Source organism: Filicampus tigris, chromosome 7 (assembly GCF_054856515.1).
Source record: "Filicampus tigris isolate MCC_2025a chromosome 7, RoL_Ftig_1.0, whole genome shotgun sequence".
NCBI classification, from domain to species: Eukaryota; Metazoa; Chordata; class Actinopteri; order Syngnathiformes; family Syngnathidae; genus Filicampus; species Filicampus tigris.
The window spans coordinates 16,855,984-16,879,095 of record NC_141223.1 but is presented as its reverse complement, the minus strand read 5'-3'; the positions used below and the strand labels follow the sequence as shown (position 1 = coordinate 16,879,095).

The 23,112-nt window shown below is 40.3% G+C and overlaps 1 protein-coding gene across 1 annotated transcript in view; it reads right to left on the bottom strand.

The window, feature by feature from the left end:
- Window positions 1–1,441: 1,441 nt before the first annotated feature.
- Window positions 1,442–23,112, bottom strand: part of LOC147144936 (uncharacterized) — a 92,008-nt gene continuing 70,337 nt past the window's right edge. The window contains exons 73-98 of the mRNA XM_086036500.1: window positions 22,440–22,565; window positions 20,871–21,050; window positions 20,043–20,267; window positions 19,246–19,372; window positions 18,885–19,084; window positions 18,465–18,677; window positions 17,667–17,812; window positions 17,457–17,584; window positions 17,161–17,305; window positions 15,073–15,205; window positions 14,848–14,991; window positions 14,639–14,765; window positions 14,352–14,563; window positions 13,687–13,849; window positions 13,513–13,586; window positions 12,310–12,470; window positions 12,097–12,211; window positions 11,707–11,888; window positions 11,567–11,615; window positions 8,120–8,266; window positions 7,687–8,022; window positions 7,404–7,501; window positions 7,258–7,334; window positions 7,097–7,176; window positions 4,679–4,812; window positions 1,442–3,230 (exon numbers count right to left, since the gene is read on the bottom strand). Of these exons, the coding sequence (XP_085892626.1) occupies window positions 3,018–3,230; window positions 4,679–4,812; window positions 7,097–7,176; window positions 7,258–7,334; window positions 7,404–7,501; window positions 7,687–8,022; window positions 8,120–8,266; window positions 11,567–11,615; window positions 11,707–11,888; window positions 12,097–12,211; window positions 12,310–12,470; window positions 13,513–13,586; window positions 13,687–13,849; window positions 14,352–14,563; window positions 14,639–14,765; window positions 14,848–14,991; window positions 15,073–15,205; window positions 17,161–17,305; window positions 17,457–17,584; window positions 17,667–17,812; window positions 18,465–18,677; window positions 18,885–19,084; window positions 19,246–19,372; window positions 20,043–20,267; window positions 20,871–21,050; window positions 22,440–22,565 (3,935 nt within the window). The 3' untranslated portion in view covers window positions 1,442–3,017. The remainder of the gene's footprint in view (window positions 3,231–4,678; window positions 4,813–7,096; window positions 7,177–7,257; window positions 7,335–7,403; window positions 7,502–7,686; window positions 8,023–8,119; window positions 8,267–11,566; window positions 11,616–11,706; window positions 11,889–12,096; window positions 12,212–12,309; window positions 12,471–13,512; window positions 13,587–13,686; window positions 13,850–14,351; window positions 14,564–14,638; window positions 14,766–14,847; window positions 14,992–15,072; window positions 15,206–17,160; window positions 17,306–17,456; window positions 17,585–17,666; window positions 17,813–18,464; window positions 18,678–18,884; window positions 19,085–19,245; window positions 19,373–20,042; window positions 20,268–20,870; window positions 21,051–22,439; window positions 22,566–23,112) is intronic.

Below are 23,112 nucleotides of genomic sequence, written 5' to 3'. Positions count from 1 at the left end.
TGTCTCAGTGCAGCGGAGAAAAGGTGAGAGAAAAACAAACTGTTTTCATCATAACCAGCAAACGTTTCAACCGGTTTAAATGCTAAACCACAGTATATTAAATGTTGATCAATATTCTTAGCAAAGTGCTGTGATGATTCACTTGTCAGATAATAATGCTCAAGAAGGATTTTAAGGAGCGGCACGGTGGTCGACTGGTTGGTGGTCCCTGTGTGGAGTTTGCATGTTCTCCCCATGCCTGCGTGGGTTTTCTCCGGGTACTCCAGTTTCCTCCCACATTCCAAAAACACGCATGGTAAGTTGATTGGACTCTCTAAATTGCCTCTAGGTGTGATTGTGAGTGCGGTTGTTTGTCTTTGTGTGCCCTGCGGTTGGCTGGCAACCAATTCAGGGTGTCCCCCGCCCACTGCCCGAAGACAGCTGGGATAGGCTCCAGCATGCCCCGCAACCCTTGTGAGGATAAGCGGGAAGTTTATTGAACTCGGGAAGTATGGGACTTTTCTCAAATTCACACTTTTTAGTTGATGAGAAATAATATTAACAGTACACAGATGTGAATGAGCGGTTTTGTTCATTTTTAGTGTGACCCTAATACATAAATACAAAAACATAACACTGTGACAAAAGACTATTTCTAAGTGCATTCAGTACATGCTTCTTTTGTACGTATAATTACCCATTCTTGAGCGCTAGCATCTAAAAATAGCTTTGTGTGTCTAAATAAATGGAGCATGCATAATTACTATAGTACTGTACAGCAAAAGCTTTACCGACACACTGAGCTCCTGTCCTGTGAAGTGTGGATGTGTGACGCAATGCTGATGTCAACACCACAGTGGCCTACTGCAACTAATCTGATTGATAAAACAAACACACACACACACACGGATGCATGCACATACACACACAGCTGTGGGCTAAGGCCAGTTTCCACTCATGGGAGATTCGGCAGTGAGCAGCAAACATACACTGACACTGACGCGAAGACTTGCTCTGTCTGGCCTTGTCATTCGGCACATAGACACCTTTGTTCTATTGTGAGAGGCCAACCCAGGAACACACGTCACCAGAATAGCAAAATATACTGTACTCACTTGGATAACAACTGTGTGCCAATGAGGGCTCCTTCCAACAAGGAGAGGGAATTATTAATTATACATGATCACCCATTACAGCAGAGAGGTGTGCAACACAGAGGCGCAGGGCTCCATTTGTGTCTATTCAGGTGACGTTTATTGTCTTAACCCATTAAGGCCTAAAACGCCTGGCTCAACATCTCCCCAAAACCTATGGGCGACTATAGAATAGTCCTCTTAAACCTGAGGTTCTCCCAGAAATTCAACACCTGCAAAATAATTGCTATATCAGCGCCTGTAGCAGATAGAAACATAGTTCCAAAAGAATTTGAGAGCTTAGACGTGGCTTTCACACAGGCTCGAGTTTATTCATCTTTACTGTTTCAATCAAAGATGTCAAAATAAAGCGTCAGTGCAAGAGAAGCACTATTTAAAATTTAAAAAATTGGAGTGGTAATTACCATCCTTCTGTTACAAAGCCGTCGATATCGTTTACCGCCATAATGGTAGAAAAAAATTCTGCGACATCTTCCGAGGGGTCACGACACCATCACGTGTACATTCTGATGCATTTAATTGGTTAAGAGAAAGAGAATTGGATTAAAAAAAGAAAATGACGTATACGCTCTCCCGGCTTTAGTGGTAGAAATGTGGTTATGCGCTCCCCTCCTTAATGGGTTAGTTGGAGCAGTGTTTCTCAACCATTATTGAGCCAAGGCACATCTTTAACGTCAGAAAAAAAATCACGGCACACCTGTAGGCAAAATTATTCTCAAAAAGTATATAAAAAGGTGAATTATGTAACTTCAGTCATTTAGAGGAAGAACTTTTCATTGTTCTGCATATTATTATATGTGGTTGGCATAGATAAATGAAACCCCCCAAAAGTTATTATAAAGTAATATTTTTTTTCTTGTCAAAATAACTGTCATTGATTAATTTTCCACGGCACACATAAAGATCTGTCACGGCATACTAATGCGCCACGGCACACAGGTTGAGAATCACTGAATTAGAGCATACTAATAAACAGTCTGTCGACAAGTCAATATCAATGATTTGAACTTGAGCATTGCAAACCTGAGGTGGCAGTGGCAATCCTATACAAGAAATACATAATTGCTGAGTGGTCAGACCAGGGTGTAACCGTCAAAACAATTCATTAAATTCAAATCAACAACACAATGTAGAGAAGGCAATTTTCAAATCTCAAATGCTGCAATTTGAGGGAAAAAACATATGTATATTTTATTTCTTTATATATTGTCTAGATAAATTCACTGCATGTGAAGCCACAGATTGGTTTGCATTATTGTAATCTGATTGATGTGCACAAATAGACTGTCGTTCATATTAATTCATGATTCATTTGCATTTTTTTGCGTATACCTAACTTATAAAATCTGATATGGTGATACGTATTAATTTATTTATTTATTTTTCTTGAAAAATATATGAGAAGAGTACCTTGAAAAAACTAATGCGTATTAAATCACAATCGCAATACAGTATTGAAGGAATAAAATGCCTTATTTTTCAAAATCATTCAGCCCTACTTACAGTAGTATTTATTTTCATTTTATTTTGGTCTTTTCAGTTGATTGATCAGATGAAACTAATGTTGAGTTCAGGGAGTGAAAAATGCTAAGTTGTTTGGCGAACAAAGCCTAATAATAAAACTGTATTTTGTCAGCGTGTGTCCAAAGAGAGATTTGGGTTCGCAAGACCATTACATGTCTTTATTTATGTTGCGTCTATTTTAAACTATGATTTCTATGATGAAGCATGTGTGGACTCTGTGGTATCTTTGAGTCCAGAAGCATGTCAAAGTTTCAACTCTGGACTCAACTCTGTTGTGTTGAAATATGACTCTCAAGGTCACTCTTATAAAGACCTCTGTCTCCGCGGGTTGCTGGCCTCGACTGCGGCCAGCTGGAGGAATCACAAATGTTCGGTGCCAGCACAGCTCTGTGCCGGCGCCTGCTGAGCGGCGCTACTGCACGTGTTTCTCCCGGCGCTTGATATGTTGCCTCGCTGCTGCTGCCCGATGCGCTCCAATGTGATTTGGAGTTCATCGAGGCGCTGAGACACGTAGCGCCTCTTCAATTCCAGCAGGATTGTTCCATTACGGCTGAGGCTTGGCGGAGCTGCCCTCTGTCACAGGACACAGCACACAATGTGTGTTAATCATGATTTGATTTCTTGTTTTCTTATGCGATTTAATCAGTGTTCTGTAAAAAGACGAGTGCGGCAAACAAACACTGACACCTGCTAGCATCAACTCTCAGTCCATATGAACAATCTGATGAGATTCAATACAAGAGCTCTAAAAAGATGAAACATGGCAAAGAAGGTAATAAAAACGCAATAATACAACGAAACATATTCTTAATTCCCTTCAAAACTGAACACTGATACTTTGACAAATTCCAACAAATGAATGCGTCCAAATGGACACAGGTATTCTAGACTTCTAGACAGATGGTCAGCACTAAATTACAGAGCTTTTTTTTCCTTATGCGTCTGATCCTATGTGCTAGAGTATGGCATAAATCTTTGCTGTGTACATATGCTTGGTTTGCCAGTTCTGTTGTCTGAAACGGCGTCCAATTGCCACCGAAATTGAAATGCACATTAGTACTCTTGTCCACTTCAACCTGTGAAAATATAGGTTGCGTCATTTTCGGATGATAGCGTGCTTCACGACAGCCAACAAGGTTGTACTTTGAAAAATCAAACCAGCGCACGACCCTGCAGATAATGGTAGGACAGACTTTGAAAACTAAGACTTTGAAAACTAATTTTGAGCACCAACGCTCCAGCGAGAAGGCGACTCTACAGCCAAGTGTGGCCGTATTCGACGCATCATTTTCGGATGAGTGGTGAAGGCGTACCACCTGAGTGGCCTTGGTGAAAAAAGTAAGTCAAGCTAACGCTTAGGGATTAATATCGAATATAGAACGACCTACGAACAATTAACCTTACGAAAAGCCTCTCGGAACACATGGTGTTTGAGTATCTTGGTGACTTATAAAGAAAACAGAAAAGACATGACAGAAACTGCATGTAAGCTGCTCATTTCCTCATTCTCTTTTCAGTCAGCCATGTAAATCGTTTAATCGTTGAAATCGCGAATCATTTTCTGATATTTTCAGAAGTTGAAGTGGGCCTAAGTAGGGATGTCCACATACATTTTGGGACCGGCCATTATTAGCGGCATAAATTCAATGACTTTGAATGGACAAATTGTGATCGGTCCCTCACGTGACTTCCATCAAGACATGGAGGGAGGAGAGGGGGTGTTGCCATATTCCTCATTTCTTGTGTGCAGTTTTAAGATCATTAGTTTTGTATTTTTGATTTCTCCCAAAAATATTGCTAAAAATTAAATTGCAAGTTAATATTTTCCTGATGAAAAAAATAAATACAACAATTGAGCATGTTATTGAAAAATTGACCATCCCGGCTGGATAATGTTCTAGGTTTGACAGCCCATCTATCCATCCATCCATCCATCCACCCACCCATCCATCCATCCGCCCATCTATCTATTAAGAGTATAGTACAGTATATGCACAGTGTGTAATTATCCAGCTTCTTACCACAGATTGGTCTTCTTCCTCCTTTATCATCATGTCAACATGAGCTCTCCTCTGCAGCTGCCTGCTGAGCTCCAAGAAGCCTTCGTTCATGCGATCTATCTCCTCTTCCACACAGGACACCTTGATAAGAGATACTTTTAATGGTCTTAGAGAATAAAGATAACTTTATTACGTACACACATACCTCCACCGGAGTCCCATATGCTGGTAAAGCTGCAAAAAGAAATGTGAGAAGGCTGAACAATGATTGTTGGTCAATGTTAGACGAATCTCCATAAAGGGAGATACTACACTTAATCATGATTCAATATTATCATTACATATCTGCAAGAGGGAAAAGGGAACTTTTTTTTCCCACCTTGAGTAACTTCCGCAGCATGGTGTCATGAATGTTATGAACCCTTTGTTTTTTCGTGCAAGATATTGGACCATTCTCCTGGAAGTAGAACTCTTTAGGCTAAAGCAAGCAGTAAACATTGACTTCAGGGTCATTTCCTCCCCGAACATCCAATGGGGCCTGTCTCATTTATATTTACATTACATTTACATTTGTAAATGGTAGTGTTTATTTGTTTGAATGTGTCCCTTATCATTATTCAAAGCGAGGGGTTATTTTTTTTTTCTCCACCTCGCTCTTCCGTCCTTCTCGCCATGACGAGAGCTCCAAAGCATGACTGAGGATGGGGGCGCTTCAAGCTCACCAGCGATTAGCTGAATCATAAGCCAAGCAAACATGAATTAAATTACTGGGAACTGATTTTTGGGATTCACATCCCATGCCGGCATAGACTCCAACTCACCAACAACCAATGAGGATAAGGGCGATAGAAAACAGATGGATGGATAATGCAAGTTTTTTAGAGTTGATATTGAAAGGTTTCAAGCATCTTTTATGATGTCAATGAAATACGTAGCATACGGAAAATGGTCAACATGGACCATGGATGTCTTGATTTCAAACCGTCAACCAGTTAAGAGGCAAAAAGTAATAATGATTTATTTCTAAGTATTTTCATTCCCTTTAATAGGTTCATGCAACATCTTGTATTGATAATTAAAGCCAAACCGCTGTACTGTACTAATGGCTTCTACAAACGCATGAATGTGCTTCACACAGCCAATGCATATTCTTTGTTCTAGACATCTGCCATATTGCACTCCAGGCTCATTAATTAATTTGTTGTTGTTCTTTTAATTGCTGCTTGTTCGGGCTGTTTTGTATCACTTTTGTATCAGTTGTACATTGTTTCATGGCCCAGTGCAAAGTTGCAACCGTTTGTTGGCAAGGGAAACGGTCCCTGTATGTACTCCAATACAGATGTCATCTGATGAACTATATGAATATGAAGTCTTTATATGTTTATCACTGACTCTGTGTGCATGTGTGTACGTGTCAAATTGGTGGATGGTGATGTTAATAAATTGGCCCGTGAGTGCACTGCAAACCAATTTCCCGGCGGGTACAATTAAGGTACCCATTTGAAATTAAAGCCGCTGAAAAGTTGAAACTGCTGCCTGCTGAGAGCCTTGTAGAAGCCCAGAAGCGTGGAGGCAGAGACGCTTGGTTTATTTGACTAATAACAGCAGGACAATTTCATGCTGATGGAAACAGTTTTACTAAATCAACATCCTGTTTGAAACTCCTAATTGCTGCAGGTCATTCATTTTGTTGTGATTGTATATTCTGTTTAAAACAGATGAAGAGGACAAGTGAGCCTGCGTCAGCAAATACTGTACACGACAATATGACATATGACTTATCGCGTGAATCCAGTGATTCTCAAAGTGTGGTTTGTGTGGGCACTCTGTTGTGGTATGTGAAAATCATGCAATTAAATGTTCAAACTGTGTATAATACTACAGTGGTTTTTAACTTTTTTTTTTTTTTATCCAGCACAGTCACTTTGTCGAGTAAAGTTCAGTGGTATTTATCTTTTAAGTTTGATTCAAGTTTCATTTGCATTTAATATTTAAGAACTGTTTGTATTAAAAAATCATTTTAAGTTTGAATATTAAATTATATCTTGTTGTAGAAACAACTTTAGCTGTATCATCATTTAAATGTAGTGTTAATGTTGAAACTGCATGTTACATTGGCTCATGATAGTAAATATACACATTACAGTACTGTTAATGCGGTCATCGTGGTGGTGCTGAGAGACCTACGTATATTTTTAGGTGGTACTTGAAAATTTTAAGTTACGTTAAGTGCCTAAGCGGTTAAGTGATTTGAAACAGAAGATTCAAGGTATGTGTCAAAATGTCTGTTTCACAAAGGTATCACAATGGCCACAGTGTAAAGAGATTCCATTATTTATAGTAAATCCCAACAAATGGGGAGTTGACAAGCATTCTTGAACAGATGGATTTTTTCCCCATTCTGAGTGTTTACAATTGCTTTTGTGTGGAGGCGCTTACCTGTGTGAGTCACCTCAGTTGTACTTTGTGAGACATTTGCAAAGAGCTGCTCTAACATAGAATGCTTGTATTTCTCCACTCTGAAAGGGAAAAAAATCATGATGTTATTTCCGCACTGTCAAAACTCGACTCTACTTTTACTTTTGAATTTTTGAGCTCACCTTGCATCTAATAGGTGCTCAGTGAACGGCACTCCGTTGGGAACTCTGATGTTGATGAATTCCTCACTTAGTGCACCCTGGGGAGAGATTCAATCAAATGTCGCCGTGCGAATATCAGCCATGACACTGAAACGCCAAATACGCACCTCTGCTGTGCTCTGCTTGAAAGACATGCTAAATAGTTGGAGACTCAGAGCTGAGACAGCATCATGAAGAGCTTGCATGAAGCTCTGGGCATTGTTTCCTGGATTAAAAACATACTGAATAAGTAAATTAGTCACGGAGCACTAGAGTGGGCTAACACCATTCTTTGTCATTTTAAAGTGACGTGCAGAAATAAATAGAGAAATATGTTTAAAACGCGGTCAAATTGCTTCCAAAGATGATTGGTAGGATTTTCAGACAGCACAGCATTATCTTTACGATCACCTGATGCTATGTGAGCCATGGACTGAAGAATGGTGGCGATAAAATGTCCCACATGCTCAAGCTTAGCCTCGGACAGATAAAGGACTTGATGGCTGGCGTCAAAGTAAAAGTCCCCCCTGCAATGTGCCAGCAGGCTGTTATCAGAGCACGGTGGCAAAAGTGGGAGAGACTTGGCCAGCGTGAGGAGCACAGAGGAGGGGAACAAGAGGCATTTCTCAAGTAGCTCCATCACCCGGCAGCCAAATAAGAAAACAGCGGAGTGCTGCGGTGAGAGGCTGTCCAGCGCCGTTGGAATGAATTGCACTTCAGGGTTCTCTTGGGATGAATTACAAATTACTGTGAGAACAGAGAAAAATATGGTTTATTTTGGATTTTTGAAAACTGGTTGGTTTTTGTGATTTTGACCAGAGGGATGTTTTTAGTGTTTGTTTACCACTGGGGAGCGAATGAATGGGATCAGCTGGGGTGACATTCTGTAGGGATTTCTGGATTTCTTGCAGGGTCTTATACAACGGCGTTATTCTAACTAGTTTGCATAAGTCCACATCACTGAGACAAGGAGTAGTCTTCTGTGAATGGACTAAGAGAAAGAAACAAATGTTAAAAAAAAACAACAACTAAGAATTACATTTGTTCAAAAAACACATAGTAGATCACAATACTGCAGTAACACATTCCACAAAAGAAAAAATGACAGAAACTCAAATTCTGGCACCGAATATGTTTCTAAAAAGATTGAAATTGGTGTGTTAAGTTTAAAATTAAATTTAAAATTAATAATAATTTTAAAATTAAGTTTAAAACGGTGGTGCCTTAAAGCGGAAGTCAACCCAAACATATTTTTTTCAAGAATATGTTCCCAGCAGGCCCACTAGTTGAAACAAGGCATTCTGATTAATTTTGCATTTGTGGAATATAACTTAAGCAGCAAAATGCACTCGTTTTTGGATGAACTCGTTTTTAGCCATCTCTCAGGGCAGCCATTTTGTCTTTTGTCGACTGAAAATTACATCACAACGGCTCACAACGACCAATCAGGTCTCAGATTCAGAAAACAGGTCAGCCGGGATTGGTCTTTGTGAGCAGTTGTGATGTCATTTTCAGTCTTTCAGTTTTCAATGGCTAAAAACAAGTGCATTTTGCAGCTTAATTCATATTCCACAAACGTAAAATTAATCAGAATGCCATGTTTCAACTAGTGGGCCTGCTGGGAACATATTCTTGAAAAAAAAATGTTTGGGTTGACTTCCACTTTAAGATACAAGTAGGATTGTCACCATCAAATTATTTTAGAATTGATTATCCTGACGAATGATCGACTAATCAGTAATCATACTTCCCTATCGAAATGAATAGAAATGCATTAATCCGTTCCAGCCTCCTTCCAAAATACAACAAACATGGCGTTTTTATTTGGAAAATCGAACTAAACAATATTGTACTTTATAAACACATATGCTGTACAGTAGTAATAACATAAATAAATATAATGTAAAGAATTTAAATGTGACAAATTCTTTGCGGCTCTTTCTGGTGTGTAACTAGATAGATAGATAGATAGATAGATAGATAGATAGATAGATAGATAGATAGATAGATAGATAGATAGATAGATAGATGTGTAGGGAGAGAGAGAGACATACATATATACACACACACACATATATATTGGAGTGTCAAATTAGCATTAATTGTGATCAATTAAGTCAGGGTTAAAGTGTTCATTTTTTTAAATCACATTAATCAAATTTAATTCAATCTCTAACTTTACTGTTCCTGCATGATGATGAAATCCATTTTGATGCATGGGGCTTGTGCTTGAGTTGTTGGGGGTGTAAAAAAAAAACAACGGTCGGTGTCACACCCTGAAGTGGACACTGATTGGCTGTCATTGTGTTTGGCACAACCTGATAGACTCCTATTGTAGGTGGGAGGGCAAGTTCAGGAGCAGAGATAAGACGTAAAAATGGAGGGGCATGTGAGAGTTGTTGGTCTGATGAAAGTTACATTTAAAAAACGCCCTGACAGCACTATTGATAAAGGTGGAGTGATATGACTTCTTTGTAAGAAGGACTTTGCTTACCAACGAGCCAGTTCAAGCCTACCGCATAAATGCAAAGTAACCAGCCGCGACTAAAGCCACAGCTAATGATAGCAACAAAGACGTTAATGTAGCGAGCCATTGCAAAGCTCTTCGCCAAACTAAATTCAAGAACAGCCCGCTTATGAGCAAGTCTGCGACCGACGGGCTGACGAATGTTCTTGTCAAGTGAAGAGCGATGGACTGCAGGCCGCTCAACATAGTTGAAGATAAGGGATTAATTGAGGTGTTTCAAACAGCGTCCAATGACCCATCATACAAACCACCGTGCAGGACTGCAGTGATGGCTAAAATCAGCAGGGTGTATGACGGTGAAAAGAAAAGCAAGCTTGATGTTTTGGTGGGGGATTCGGACAAATGTATTGCTATAACCACAGATCAATGTGTCATGGTTCTGGCTTGGTTGTTGTTTTGTTTCTCTCTCTCTTTCTACCCAGCCCAGCTGGAGTGGGGGAGGGGCGTTCCCTTCAGCTGTGCACCTGGTATTAATCAGCTTCATCAGTTTAAAAGGACTTCATTTTTGACCAAGGTTTGTCGGATTACTAACCTTGCTCGCTGCCAAGCCAAGAGTTATTTTCTAGGCGCCTCGTAATGTTCATAGTCGCTATTCTCCGTGTATTTCTGTTTGTTGTTCTGGTTCCTCAACAATTTTGACTGAGCGTTTTCTGCTTCATACGATTGGATTGATGCTATTTCGTTTGTATTTTTCGGGTACAATTTTGTCTGGACTGAACGATTATGGAAAATAATCTAACTGCGATTTGTTTTTTTTTAACCCAAAAATTTCGAGTGCGATATGAGTTCCTTTTTTTAAGTTGTTTTTCTAATGTATTTTTCAGCAATTAATCTTTATTACAACAACAACATTATATCTATCATGCATTATATAATACTGAGATAAAGGCAAATTAAGCATTAATCCATACAAAAGACAGTTTATCTACTACAATTAGAGGTATATAGTTACTAATATTTTGATGTGCGGTTTGGTAAACGTTCACCACGACAACATCATTTATCCACACAGGTTTTGTGTAAACATAAGGATACACTATACTGATATCATATTGTACAAACTCAAGTGCATATTGCAACAATCATGTAAACAAATGAGTGGCTTTGCCACTTCCTACATATCACTTTGTTACATAAAATGAGATAAACGTGGACTGCACTTCTTAATCACGCAACTTCGTATAAAGACCGATAAACGATAATTCACTGGCTCTACCACTCCCTAGACGTCACTTCATTTCATGGAATGTGATATGTAAACGTGGACTGCACTTAAATCACTCACTCAACTTAACATATACACGGATAAATAAATAAAACATACATATATACATTTAAACCTTACCCCAAATTTTAAGATTGCACCGTTTGTGTTCAAATATCCTTTCCTTAAAGTGTTATGCCACGTCAACACATACAGTAGATGCCATTTCATCGCCGATCTCTGGCATTTCCCACGACATGTTTGCAATAACTTAGTGGCCTTGATGTCAAAGTTATACACAGTATACGATTTTAAATACACAAACACGTAAGTATCTTTCTTTTATGTTTACTTTTACAGTAGACTTTAACTGGGAGTGGCACTGAACAACTTTTAGCCTTTTTTTAAGATGTGTTCACTATGCCAAACTGCTGCTTGTTGTGATGTGAGAGCCAAGTTGAGTTAACCACACAAAATTAGCAGGAGAAAGAGCTTTGGTGTGACTTCTTCAATGTCATTGAAATACAACTAATCAACTACTGTGAAGGTTTGTGACTTACTTGCGTCATGGGGAAGTGCTTCCGTTTGGGTCAAATTTATAGATGAAACCTAGAAACGAACATTAGGAATTAATACTTTTGTTGATGAATTTCTCAGTTATTAAGTTGTATGGCACAAACGAAACTAAGGGATGCCATACCAGTGTAGTCATGTTACCACTGGGCTGAACTTGTCGCTCATGTTCCGTGGCATCAAGAGGCTGGCTGTGGATGTGTGAAGGAGAGGGCTGACCCTGGGTCTGCCATGTCTCCAGGTTCATCTTCCATAAAAGTTCCTCCAAAGATTTGACAACAGCTTCCAGTAGTGCTGGGGATTCACCAACTGGTAGATGCCAGTGTTGAAATGGAATTCCGGACATAAATAAATAAATAAATAAATAAATAAATAAATGTATTTTGGGGTAAAATTAACATTGTGACATAAAAAAGAAAAACAAACGAACAAACAAATAATAGTCATTAAAATACAGTAAAATGAATTCTTTATGCTTAGAGGTACAATCAGAGTACAATACTGGTCATATTTTTACCTTCATCGTTAATCTTTTTAACAGTCTTGTATGGTTTATCCCTCGTAGCATTCTTAGATGCGAGCAGTTGTTTTAGGAGATTCAGATTTTTACCATCCATTTTCTCAAATACATTCTTAAAGAAAATACACCAACTGTCATTTGAGAACACCAAACAGTGTATTGTAAAAATGTATATGAAAGTGTTTTTAAAGAGGCATGATATAGTCTCACCTGTAGAGCATCAACCTGTTGATTAATGTTCCGATAAAATTCCTGCGTATCTTTGCGATGTAGCGCCAGCTGCGAGGCTACATGAAGGTTTTGATCTTCCAGTTTGTCGTACAAAGTCTTCACATTGAACTCTTCTAAATCACAGCATGCTGATACAATTCCTGCATGGGAACAGTGCTTATCACTACTCAAAGGCACCTTATCTGTGCCTCCAATAACGTTCACGTTAGACAGCACAAGACGGTGCATGTAATGAATGATAACTACCACAATTAAAATCACAGAAGGTAAGTGAGAGACTGAAATACTACCACAGTTCAATGTGATAATGGCCGTTATGTTCCTTATCATCAATCAAATAGGGGAAAGCTCTTAAATGCTTCCTGGTCACGCTCTATGGACTTTTAATGTAGCCAGTGGACACTAAAATGTGCTATCAAGCTGCATGAATAATACAAAAGCGCACAGGGAGCAGACTTGAAGCTTTCATACATAGTTAAAACGAGGTTACCGATCTGGCACTGTCTTGGGCCCTTCGATACATTTGTTGTTTTAGGCATGAGCATCAATAATAAGTATCAATAATCAATAAGTAGTAATCAATAGTTTTTGCAAGTTTGCAAAAAGAAAAAAAAAACAACAACACTTTTTGCCAAATGTCCGCTGATAGTGTAGTGGTACACACGCCTGAGTTGTGTGCGGGCAGCGTGGGATCGATTCCCGCTCAGTGACAGTGTCTATGTGTGCCCTGCGACTGGCTGGCGACCAGTTCGGGGTGTAGTCTGCCTTCGCCCATTGACGGCTGGGATAGGCTCCAGCAACTCCCCGCGACCCTATATAGGATAAGCGGTTTGGAAGATGACATGACTTTTTGCCAAAACTGTCTGTATAAACTACGAGGGGTTTCCCAAACGTTTCTGGCCTCACTTTGAAAACGAATACACGCTGATGCCATCTTCATGGCACGAACAAATAAACGAAAGTGCGGTAAACTGCATTTGTGCATTATTTCTAAGTCGACATGCTTCACATTACATTTAACGAGGCCTTAGCAGCAAACACCATGAACTGCGTTGTTATAGGATAATGTTTCAAATTGTTCAGAGACGGTTACAAATACAGTCTTTGTCTGAGAGTATGTGTCAGCAATATGTTTCCAGAATGTAACATATTCCGCCTACACTCATTTAAAAGCGATCTTACCGCCTGTAGAGAGAGTAGTCTCCTCAGCCTCAGCTCCCTCTCCAACACCTCTACTGCCTGGAGAGCCACATAAACTAAGGGAGACACAAACAAACACAATGATAATAGGGAATCAGTGATTTTCTTAAGAGGGGGTTTGAATTGTGACTCGGCTTCCACAAAAGCATATTGTACCTGTCTCCGCTGCATGGACACTCCACTGGACGTGGGGGGTCTCCAAGGCTGCGCCACCTGGGCTTTGCCCTCCACTGGGAGACCAGCTTGGCATTGCTGGGCCAAAGAACTACAAGTGTTGTGGTCATAGCCACTACGACCACTAAAAGCAGACTCAGGAGGCCTGAACACAGTTGTGTCGTCTCATTTTATTGAGCCAACAACAAGAGCTGTTTCCAAAACTGTTACTTTTAGGAAAATGCTTGGTTTGCATTGTGAAAATAAATATTTATGGATTCTAAAAGGCTATAATGCCCATTTCTCTCAAATATCATTCAAAAATCAGTCTGAATTTCTGTTAGTAAATACCTTTCATTTGCCGTCATAATTCATCCACCTCACAGTGTAGCTTATAAAGATAATGATTAGGCAGCATGATTATTGCACAGGTGTGCCTACAATAGAATGATCTATCCATGCATCCATCCGTCCATAACCACTATTAAAAAAAAGTGTAAAAAAAAAGTGTAAAATGAACAGTGATTCAGTGTTTCTGAAATGGCAGATTATTGGGAGCAGCTTTTACATTGAATGTCAATGCATTGCGCAGGTGTATGGCCACTGAATGGATAACGCTTTGTACAGCATTATGTGACAAAATGCAGCACAAACAGCTGGATACTCACCTGCAATTGTTCCCCAATCCGGTAAAAGGTTTAGTCGGTGCTGCTTGATGACTCCATACCTGACAAGCTGTGCCGGGGTCATGGCCTGGAAGGCCGAGGCCCGGGGGTCACATTCTGTCCCATCCTCACTTACCACTACCACCAAACTCCAATCTGGGACAGCGCTGTCCAGGAATACATATTTTCCCATTTCCGAAAAAGAATGGGCTAACCTGAGAGGAGAGCGAATAAAATATGAATTTTAAATATTAAGTCATGTACTTTAAATTACTTCTTCAGTGCCTTACCATGTGTTATTCAGATTTGACTGCTTGATGAGTGTCTGCACACGTCTGAAGACCCCAAAGTCCCAACTGGGGTTACTGTTGAACAAGTGGTCTTTCTCATAGAACGGGAAGTGGCTGAGACTGCGATCTTATTGGTACCGAATGAATTGGTATAGTCAACACAAAAAAAAAAAAAACAACCAAACAAACAATGAAATTAGTTTATGTACCTGTGTGGTTAATAGTTAGATGGAAAATTAGCATGTCACCAGTGGACAGACAGGCAACTGGGTTTGGAATACGAGGAAGGACAGGCAAGTCTTCCTCATGATCTCCCGCACTTCTCCTCTTTCTTCGTGTGGGATCCCAGACATCTAATAATGAGATAAAACAAGTCAGCCTCAGAATAATTTTCCCATTAAAAAAAAAAGATTGTTATCAGAATGTCAAATCACCGGACAGAAACATTTCAAGGTCCTCTCTTTGTTTGGGAATCCAACCAAACACTCCTTGAGAGTCAAACTGAACCAAATGGATTTTTCCAATATTCTTTGCATGCAGGTCTGGTCCTAAAACATCCACTAAAGTCTGGAAAAAACAAAAAAGGAATGATCCAATGAGAACAACTACTGCAAGCCTGAATACCAACATCATGAAATGAGGAAAAACGAATCAGCTTTCACTTATAAAAGTGACAGGGCGTCTTCTTGTTTGGGTGTCTTGAAAATTGTAAAACCAAGGACAGCTTTGGCACATAAAAATCCAATTAGAGTAAAATAATGTTTTGTGAGGAGCTTGGCCAGAAGTCATCGCGGGCGTGCAGGAGCCTATCCCAGCTGTCTTCGGGCAGTAGGCGGGGGACACCCTGAATTGGTTGCCAGCCAATCGCAGGGCACACATAGACAAACAAACATTCACACTCACAATCACACGTAGGGGCAATTTTAGAGTATCCAATCAACTTACCATGCATGTTTTTGGAATGTGGGAGGAAACCGGAGTTCCCGGAGAAAACCCACACAGGCACGGGGAGAACATACAAACTCCACACAGAGGCCGGAGCCGGGATCAAACCCACGACCCCTCAACTGTGAGGCGGACGTGCTAACCAGTTGACCACCGTGCCGCCCTTGGCCAGAGGTGTTTGCGATATTTTATTCAAAGAGTTAGCGGTGACAAAATTCGTCCAGACACAGTCAAACAAAAACAGTCTAAAACCCAAATTTTAGGTAAATTCAAGGCACCAGAACAGTTTCATTAAAAGGTCGACATCATACTACAATATATTATACTGCGATAAAGAACGGAGTTCATGTATCAATCAGTAAATTGTACCAAGGCCACACTGAAAAAAAGAAACGTCTCCATTTACCTCTGTAAACCATAAGAACAAGCACAAGGAATGTTTATAATTTATTTTTTTTTTTTTTTGGTAGAATAAACCCATTAAAACTACACAACCAATTTCCACAAAACCTTGTGAAGGAGTAGCATATGTGCTAAGAAAATACCCAATCCCTTTTTGTGAAGATCTTCACTTTTCACAATTCACTTTTCATGTGCTTTAGGGCAAAGTAGTGTAGTTTCCAAGTGGTGGAAATGCCCTTGCCAATGAAATCTGACACTACGTAACACAACTTGGAAGGGGTCAAGACTCGTATTAGAAGCATATTTGTACGCCAACATCTCACATTAGCCAGATACAACTCTTCTAAAGCTAAGGGAGTTGTTTAATATGCCTACAATGTCAGCTGTGACATACATGTTTGTTTATAATGCGTCATGTTGAGTGAGTGAGTGCTATACACTACACACACACAAGTGTGAATGTGAATAACAGACTCTTGAATGTTTTGATAAAAGAGATGGATTAATGAATTAGTTGCTGAGTGAAAACTAATACTGTACGATTAAACATTGTGTCCTACCACGCTGATGCCGACTCTGGAGCCAGGCCAAGATAGCAGTTTCAGTTCTGCTTGGCCACAAATGTCGGGTAATATTGCCCACCCTCCAAATTTTAGCTGTAGAAAGCGTGAGTGATTCCCCCCTGAAATGCCCCTATGCCCACACTCCGTCATGGACACCATGAAAGACTGTGAGAAAATTGAGCAAGACTTAAATACAACAGGGAAAAAAGTGGCCCAAATTACATGGCACACTATGTTTTAAACCATGGCCACTGGGAACAAAGTGTTATTTTAGCATAATGAGGATAAGCGTGTTTGAAAATGAATGGATGCTGAGTATTTTGCCCAAACTCTGAACAAGAGTAAAATAGATCTATGATTACCTCCGGAAAGTGCTACGACAAGAGGTATCATTTTGATCGTCATTTAAATGACATAAAAAATGTGAACTCGCCCACGCACCGCTGCTTCTCAAAGTTTCAGGGAAATCGTTTAAGCACGTTTTGCATAATCCTTCTTCTTACGCACACACACCCATACACACGCACTGACACATGCACTCACACATTTGCAATCATTCCGCCCTTGTAATCACAGCATTATGGTCACAAGAGATAGTAGTTAAACTTTTACTTTGGCCCAGACTGTGCTGCCTTTTTCTTTGATGCTCAGGAGCAAGTGTCCATCTGGAGAGAAATTGGCTGAGAGTTGAGGCATTTTGGAGAGGCAGTAAGTGTCGCACAACTCCTCAGCAGACACGTATCGCTGACAGTGGCAGCTGAGGAAACAGGATAAGGTAGTTAGGCCATAACACACCTGTCTGTCACTTCATGTAATTGATTTGCAGCATTCGTAACGTTTTCATGTAACGCTTTTACAGACTATGGAGTGGGATTAAAACACAAATGCAAAGCATGAGCGATATTCACATGCCCATCTCGACATCCAGAGTTCCCCCATTTGGTCCACAGGTTACATTACAGGAGTAAAGGGAAGGTGATACACACTCTCTGGATGCAGCCAGCCTAACCTGCCCTGGACCACACCTCATATACAGCTAAAACACACACACACAAGAAAATATGATATATAAAATCATTTGATTTCCTTTCAGTGTCTGTACTTGGAAGACTACCGACCTCAGGCTGGCAGTCTAGCGCGCTATCAGAAGTAGAGCTTTTGAAGTCCAGCTCGTTATAAAATATGAAGCCAGTTCTGCACAGGCATGCACCATCTGAGTGCTGAAAAGAGCGATGTTTGCCAGTGCAGGTACAAGAAGAAGAACCTACAGACACAAATGTGACACATAATGACTATTTGACAATTGGAAAAATAAACTACATACTGTAGGCAAAAGTATTGGGATCCAGCTCATTATTAAGTCATTTTATTGGGAATGGAGCCATATATATTACCGTTTAAGCTGCAAAAAGACGTTATAAGCAAGTAGAACCCTATGAGTTTTCACAGTCAATTAACAAAGAATAACGACACTAATAGAAAAGGTTTACTGACTACAATATATCTCTCCATACATGCAGGTCAATTCATGAAAGATATTTGGCTAAATAGAGTAGTCCATCCTACATTTTTGTTCTTTAGCTCAACAAGACGTTTTGGATTCTCTACTTCCAATTTTGTGGGAGCAGTTTGTGGAAGGCCCTAGTCTGTTCAAGTGCGACAAAGCACTGTCCTTAAAAGCATGGTCGACTGACTTCAAATACCCGAAGAATGAAATAGAAGGGCTATTTTGCCAAATGGGCCCTCTCTGGACATTCTGAGGAGACAATTCTGTATTTTCTTATATGTTCACTTTCTGCAATTGTAACATGTCCAAATCCTCTCCATATGGTCCATCTTGCAAGTGATATTTTTTTGCAGTGCTTTAAAAGACTTTCCGGTGTTACCGATCGTGTTTATGGACGAGTCAATATAACCTGGTGGTGAAGTGGAAGAGCTGCCACAAGGGAAGCAGGCCCTCTGGGCATGTAGGTGGTTGAAGGTGTCAGCCGGACATGGGTGACAATCCGCGAGTGTCTGAGCTTTGGTCAGGTTGCCAAAGGTGCCAGGGAGGCAAGGTATCGGCCGTGTGGATCCAGGCGGACATACGTACCCCTCAGGGCAAGAGTTGATCTTGTAGTCATCGGTACCTATGTAATGAAAACAATTGATAGCTCAACGTTAGACGGCGAGAGAGCGTTGCAGCTGGTTTTTATTCTTCCACCATTATTTTTCCAATATGCGATAAAAGAAACCAGTCCAACACTGCCTCTCGACAAAAGATTAATGGATTGATTTTTTTTTTCCATATACAAACACCAGTGACATTGACTATGTCCTTTAATGGATGTACACACCTGGTGGGCAAAAGTATCCCGGAGGGCACGGCAGGCATTGCAAGACAGTTGATAGGTAGGGTCGATAGGTGCCACCCACACATACACTGCAGCAGCAACTTTTGGATCCTCGAAGCTGGCTGGTGTTGACAGGTTTTGAGCCTCCATCGCAAGACTTCACTGAAGAGCTGTTGGCTGGGCAGTAGAAGGGAAATGGACAGCTGTGGAGGGCGGGCAATAAGGTTATTTGCAAAACCTTTATAAAATCCATCCATTGAAGGGTCAATCCAAGTTTAGCCCCTCTTATCTGAATCACCTTTAAAAATGCTTCCTTTGCCAAGAAATCAAGTATATTTGGGTATTGAAAGGTTAGCACACTCACAGTTGTTCAGGGAGGCTGTACGACTGTGACCCTGCTGCACAAGCATAACCTGCTGGACAGATTTGAGGCTCAGCAGTCTGCAGTCCACAGTAGGAGCCAGCTCGGCACAACTTCTCTGAGGCTGAACCTGAAGCGTGAGCAAAAAAGAATGACTGAAAAACATCATTATGGTCCAAGCGTAGGATATAAAAATACAAGATATAGATGGCAAAATGAATGTCAAAACAAATGAAAACTAACTGAATTAAAAAAACAAAAGTCAAAACGAAATAAAAACTATGGCTAATGAAAAATCCCAAACTATTATAACCCTGGTGTGGAGTTGTGTGGGTTTTATGCGGGTACTCTGACCACTAACTAATAAACAAAAAAACATGCATGTTTGTCGACTTTTACACTTATTTCCCAAAAGTACGTGTGCAATGGGAAATTGAGCCATTCTTTCTCTGCATTCAAGCCACTCTACTTTTCACACAGTCTATCAGGGTGTCCCGTGGGGGGCCGGAACTACTGAGTCACATATGCTCAAACTACGTCTGTCTCGACCCGCCATTTACTGTCAATCCGTTTTTCTAAAGATGAAATGTTGATGCTTTGCCCATTACGTTGCCTTTGCAGGCATGTGGCTACATCGCAATGAGTATCATTTCCAGTTCTACCGTCATCATCGCATTTCATCTTTTTGTCATCAAGTTCAATTCACCCCTTATTGCCTTTTTAAATTATAGAAATCATATCATTTTGTAGTTCTACTGTGTAGTAGATGTGCATATTTTGAAAGATGTGGCTACACATACCCATGGGGCATTCATAAGAGGCCCTGCATGGGATCCCCTCCACATTGGGGTTCCCAGTAGCCTGAGGGTCTGGGCAATAGGTCCCCCCAGCACAAGGCTCACATTGGCTGGGATCAGCAGCACCAGGAGTCATCCTCTTCGTGCCCGCCGGGCAGAAGATGGGCGGTCCAGACCCACTACACCAGAATCCAGGTGGGCAAGGAGTGTTGGAATAATCTGCAAGCCCTGATAGAAAGTTATAAATGACATTATTTTATGAATATACCTCTTTAATCATTGTTTATGATAAACAGGTGTGTTGATAAGGAATACGATTTCAAAAAAGAGTCACACATTGTGTTCGCAATGAGTTCGGCCTTTCTGAATATATAAAGAACCATAAGGAGTATCTTTTCATACATATGGCTTATTTTTTATGTTTAGCATGTGTGCGGCAGATTAAAACTACGTTTTTCTGTTACAAATCAATCACTCAATCCACAGCGTCACCTCAGGTAACACGGGTTTTAAATTCAGTGCCTTCAATCATATTAAAACTCCTCCACTCTTATCTCCGCCTCAGGCTCAGGCGAGAGGACGTGTGCATACAAAATAAATATAACTTGCAAAAGCAGTTTTCTTTGAATTGTGTTTGGGTAATGTCGGGCACAAGTGAGGCTTATCGTAGTGTAGCTCCATGCAACATTTTACACCACATTATAAGATATAGCACGTGTCAACTTTGCATTTGCCGTTTTAATTTAAATCCTGAATAAGTCCGCTGCCACTTTCATTAACGTTTCGAGGAGTAGCGTGGTGCTCATTTGTCTGACATCCTTTCTGCGACACCTGTGCTGTTGCAGTGAGAACCGGGAGGGCAGGGAAGGCAGTCCCCCTGACTGCCCGCTCCGGGAGAGGCTCGATAGGTGTACTGAGGACAAGGCTTGGGCCCGCTCCATCCTTTAGTGTCACCTCCAGGCAAACCGTTACAATAATGCCCAGCGGGGCACAGACGCGGACGTGGCTCTCCTGTAAACAAGCACAAGGCTGTAATTTTAGGAAAGAGGTGGGTAAATGGTTTCCCATGGATTGATTAATGATAGATGGAGACTATTTCATTGCACATTTGTTACTTTCCTGGAACCCGGGTTGAAAAATTGATTTCATTATGTCATTGATCACTTGTAAGCACTGCCTTGAAGAACCAGGGCTTGGTCATAATTCCCAAACAGTGCTCTGGTGGCTTTCAGTTATTTTTTGGCATTATTTTCAGTTCCATATCCTGCTGCACGCTGACTCCAATCAACAGCATGGCAGGCAAGCAAAAGGCGTTGCTAGTTTCCAGCAATGTTCCCTCAAAGCTGCGCGCATGAGCAATTGTGCACTGCTCGCACCCTTTCAGTGCACAGCAAATGTATGCGGTTGCATTTTATATTTTCATATTCTTCTCCTATAAAGAAACCAAAACGTTTTTGTGGCACGTGGTTGACGGAGCAGGAAAGAAAAATGTGCCAAAAAAGAAAAGTGAAGCGCAAGGCAAACGCACATGCTGTGTTATCACTGTAACATGAACATTGCTCTCCATGGAAGACAAAGTCAGAGCCCATCTTTGTACTTCAGTTCCGTTTTTACAAAGGGTAAGCTACGATATTTGGACAACTTTGTCCTGCTTTTAAAATCTGTTCAATGCTCTGACATCTTGAGTTAGTCTACTTATATTTATCACCAAGGATTTTGAATATTGTTAAGCACCATTGAAAAAGTATGAATTTTAGAAACATATCCCATTTCCTTAAAATCCGACTTATCGCACAAGTGAAGCATCTCTACACTTTTACTGCAATTAGTAAATTTTATTCAACATTTAGTTTACCTTTTCAACCACTTTTATACTCACATGTTATGATGAAAAGCATCACTCTTTTGAGATTCAAGCAAATATTGAAGCCAAAATGTGTGATTATTACAAATTTCCAATATACTTACATCGATTTCTGGACAAGTCAATTTGGGCCGATTCACAACAAAAAATAGTGGCCTAAAACACTTTGGGCTTAATCCCTATTCTTACAAACTAGGGCTAATTTTATTCACGACACAAATTTATGACAATACATTTCAATATATAGGTGTTTTTACTTTTTGCAACATATATCATGTAATGTTTTTGATATCAGGTTTTGGACAGGTGTGGTATTGGCTTGGCCGTATGGCCGACGTTGCTCACCATGGTCAAGGAATGCTCAGCGAGTTTGTGTGAATACTCAGACAAATTTGAGGGAACATTGATTTTCAGGCAAAAGGATTAAAAGTATTAATGGCAGAAGTTAAATGAACAACTGCATGTGTTCTCCTTCATTTCAGTGTTACCAATTTGAAGCAAATATATATTTTGCGGTTGATAATGAGCATAAATACCAGGCTGGCACCAGTGTCCAGTTGGGCATGTTAAACAGTCCTGTGCGCTGGCACCACCTGAGTAACTTCTGATGGTGTTTTCAGGACACACCACAGCCTTTTCAGTGCCCTCGGGACAGTAGAAGCCTAAAATAAAGGGTACAAAGTTACTTCGAATTACATTTAATAGCTTTTGGGGCATGAAAGGTCACCTTACAACACACAAATAAATATATAACAACAATTAGGAATGCCATAAAATAAAAGTAATGTCTGAAAGTATGATGGGAGTATGCGGATTGAAAACGTTTGAAGACTTAAAATTGTGGAAAGAGTCAATATCACTGAGTGATTGTGCATGTAAGTTTCATGAAGGGCTGCACAGCTAAAAGCTTTGGATGCAAAAGAGGGGAAATAGGCTAGAGGTACAGTGAGGAGGATTAGGAAGAAGAATACAGTGAGTACAACGTTGGGATGAGGGCAGATAAGGCATCATCAAACAAAGAAAAACTAGAGTGGAACATTCCTTAACAGTGGGTGACAGCCCCTAAGGAAGTCTTGTAAATTGCACGGTAATTTGTTCCAATTTGATTTTCAACTGCCTGCATCATAAACTCTGGGGGTATCTGACTTGTGAGGTTGCCACCCTAATCTTTCAGTCGCTATTTGATACACATTTGAGAAGAGTGTTGTT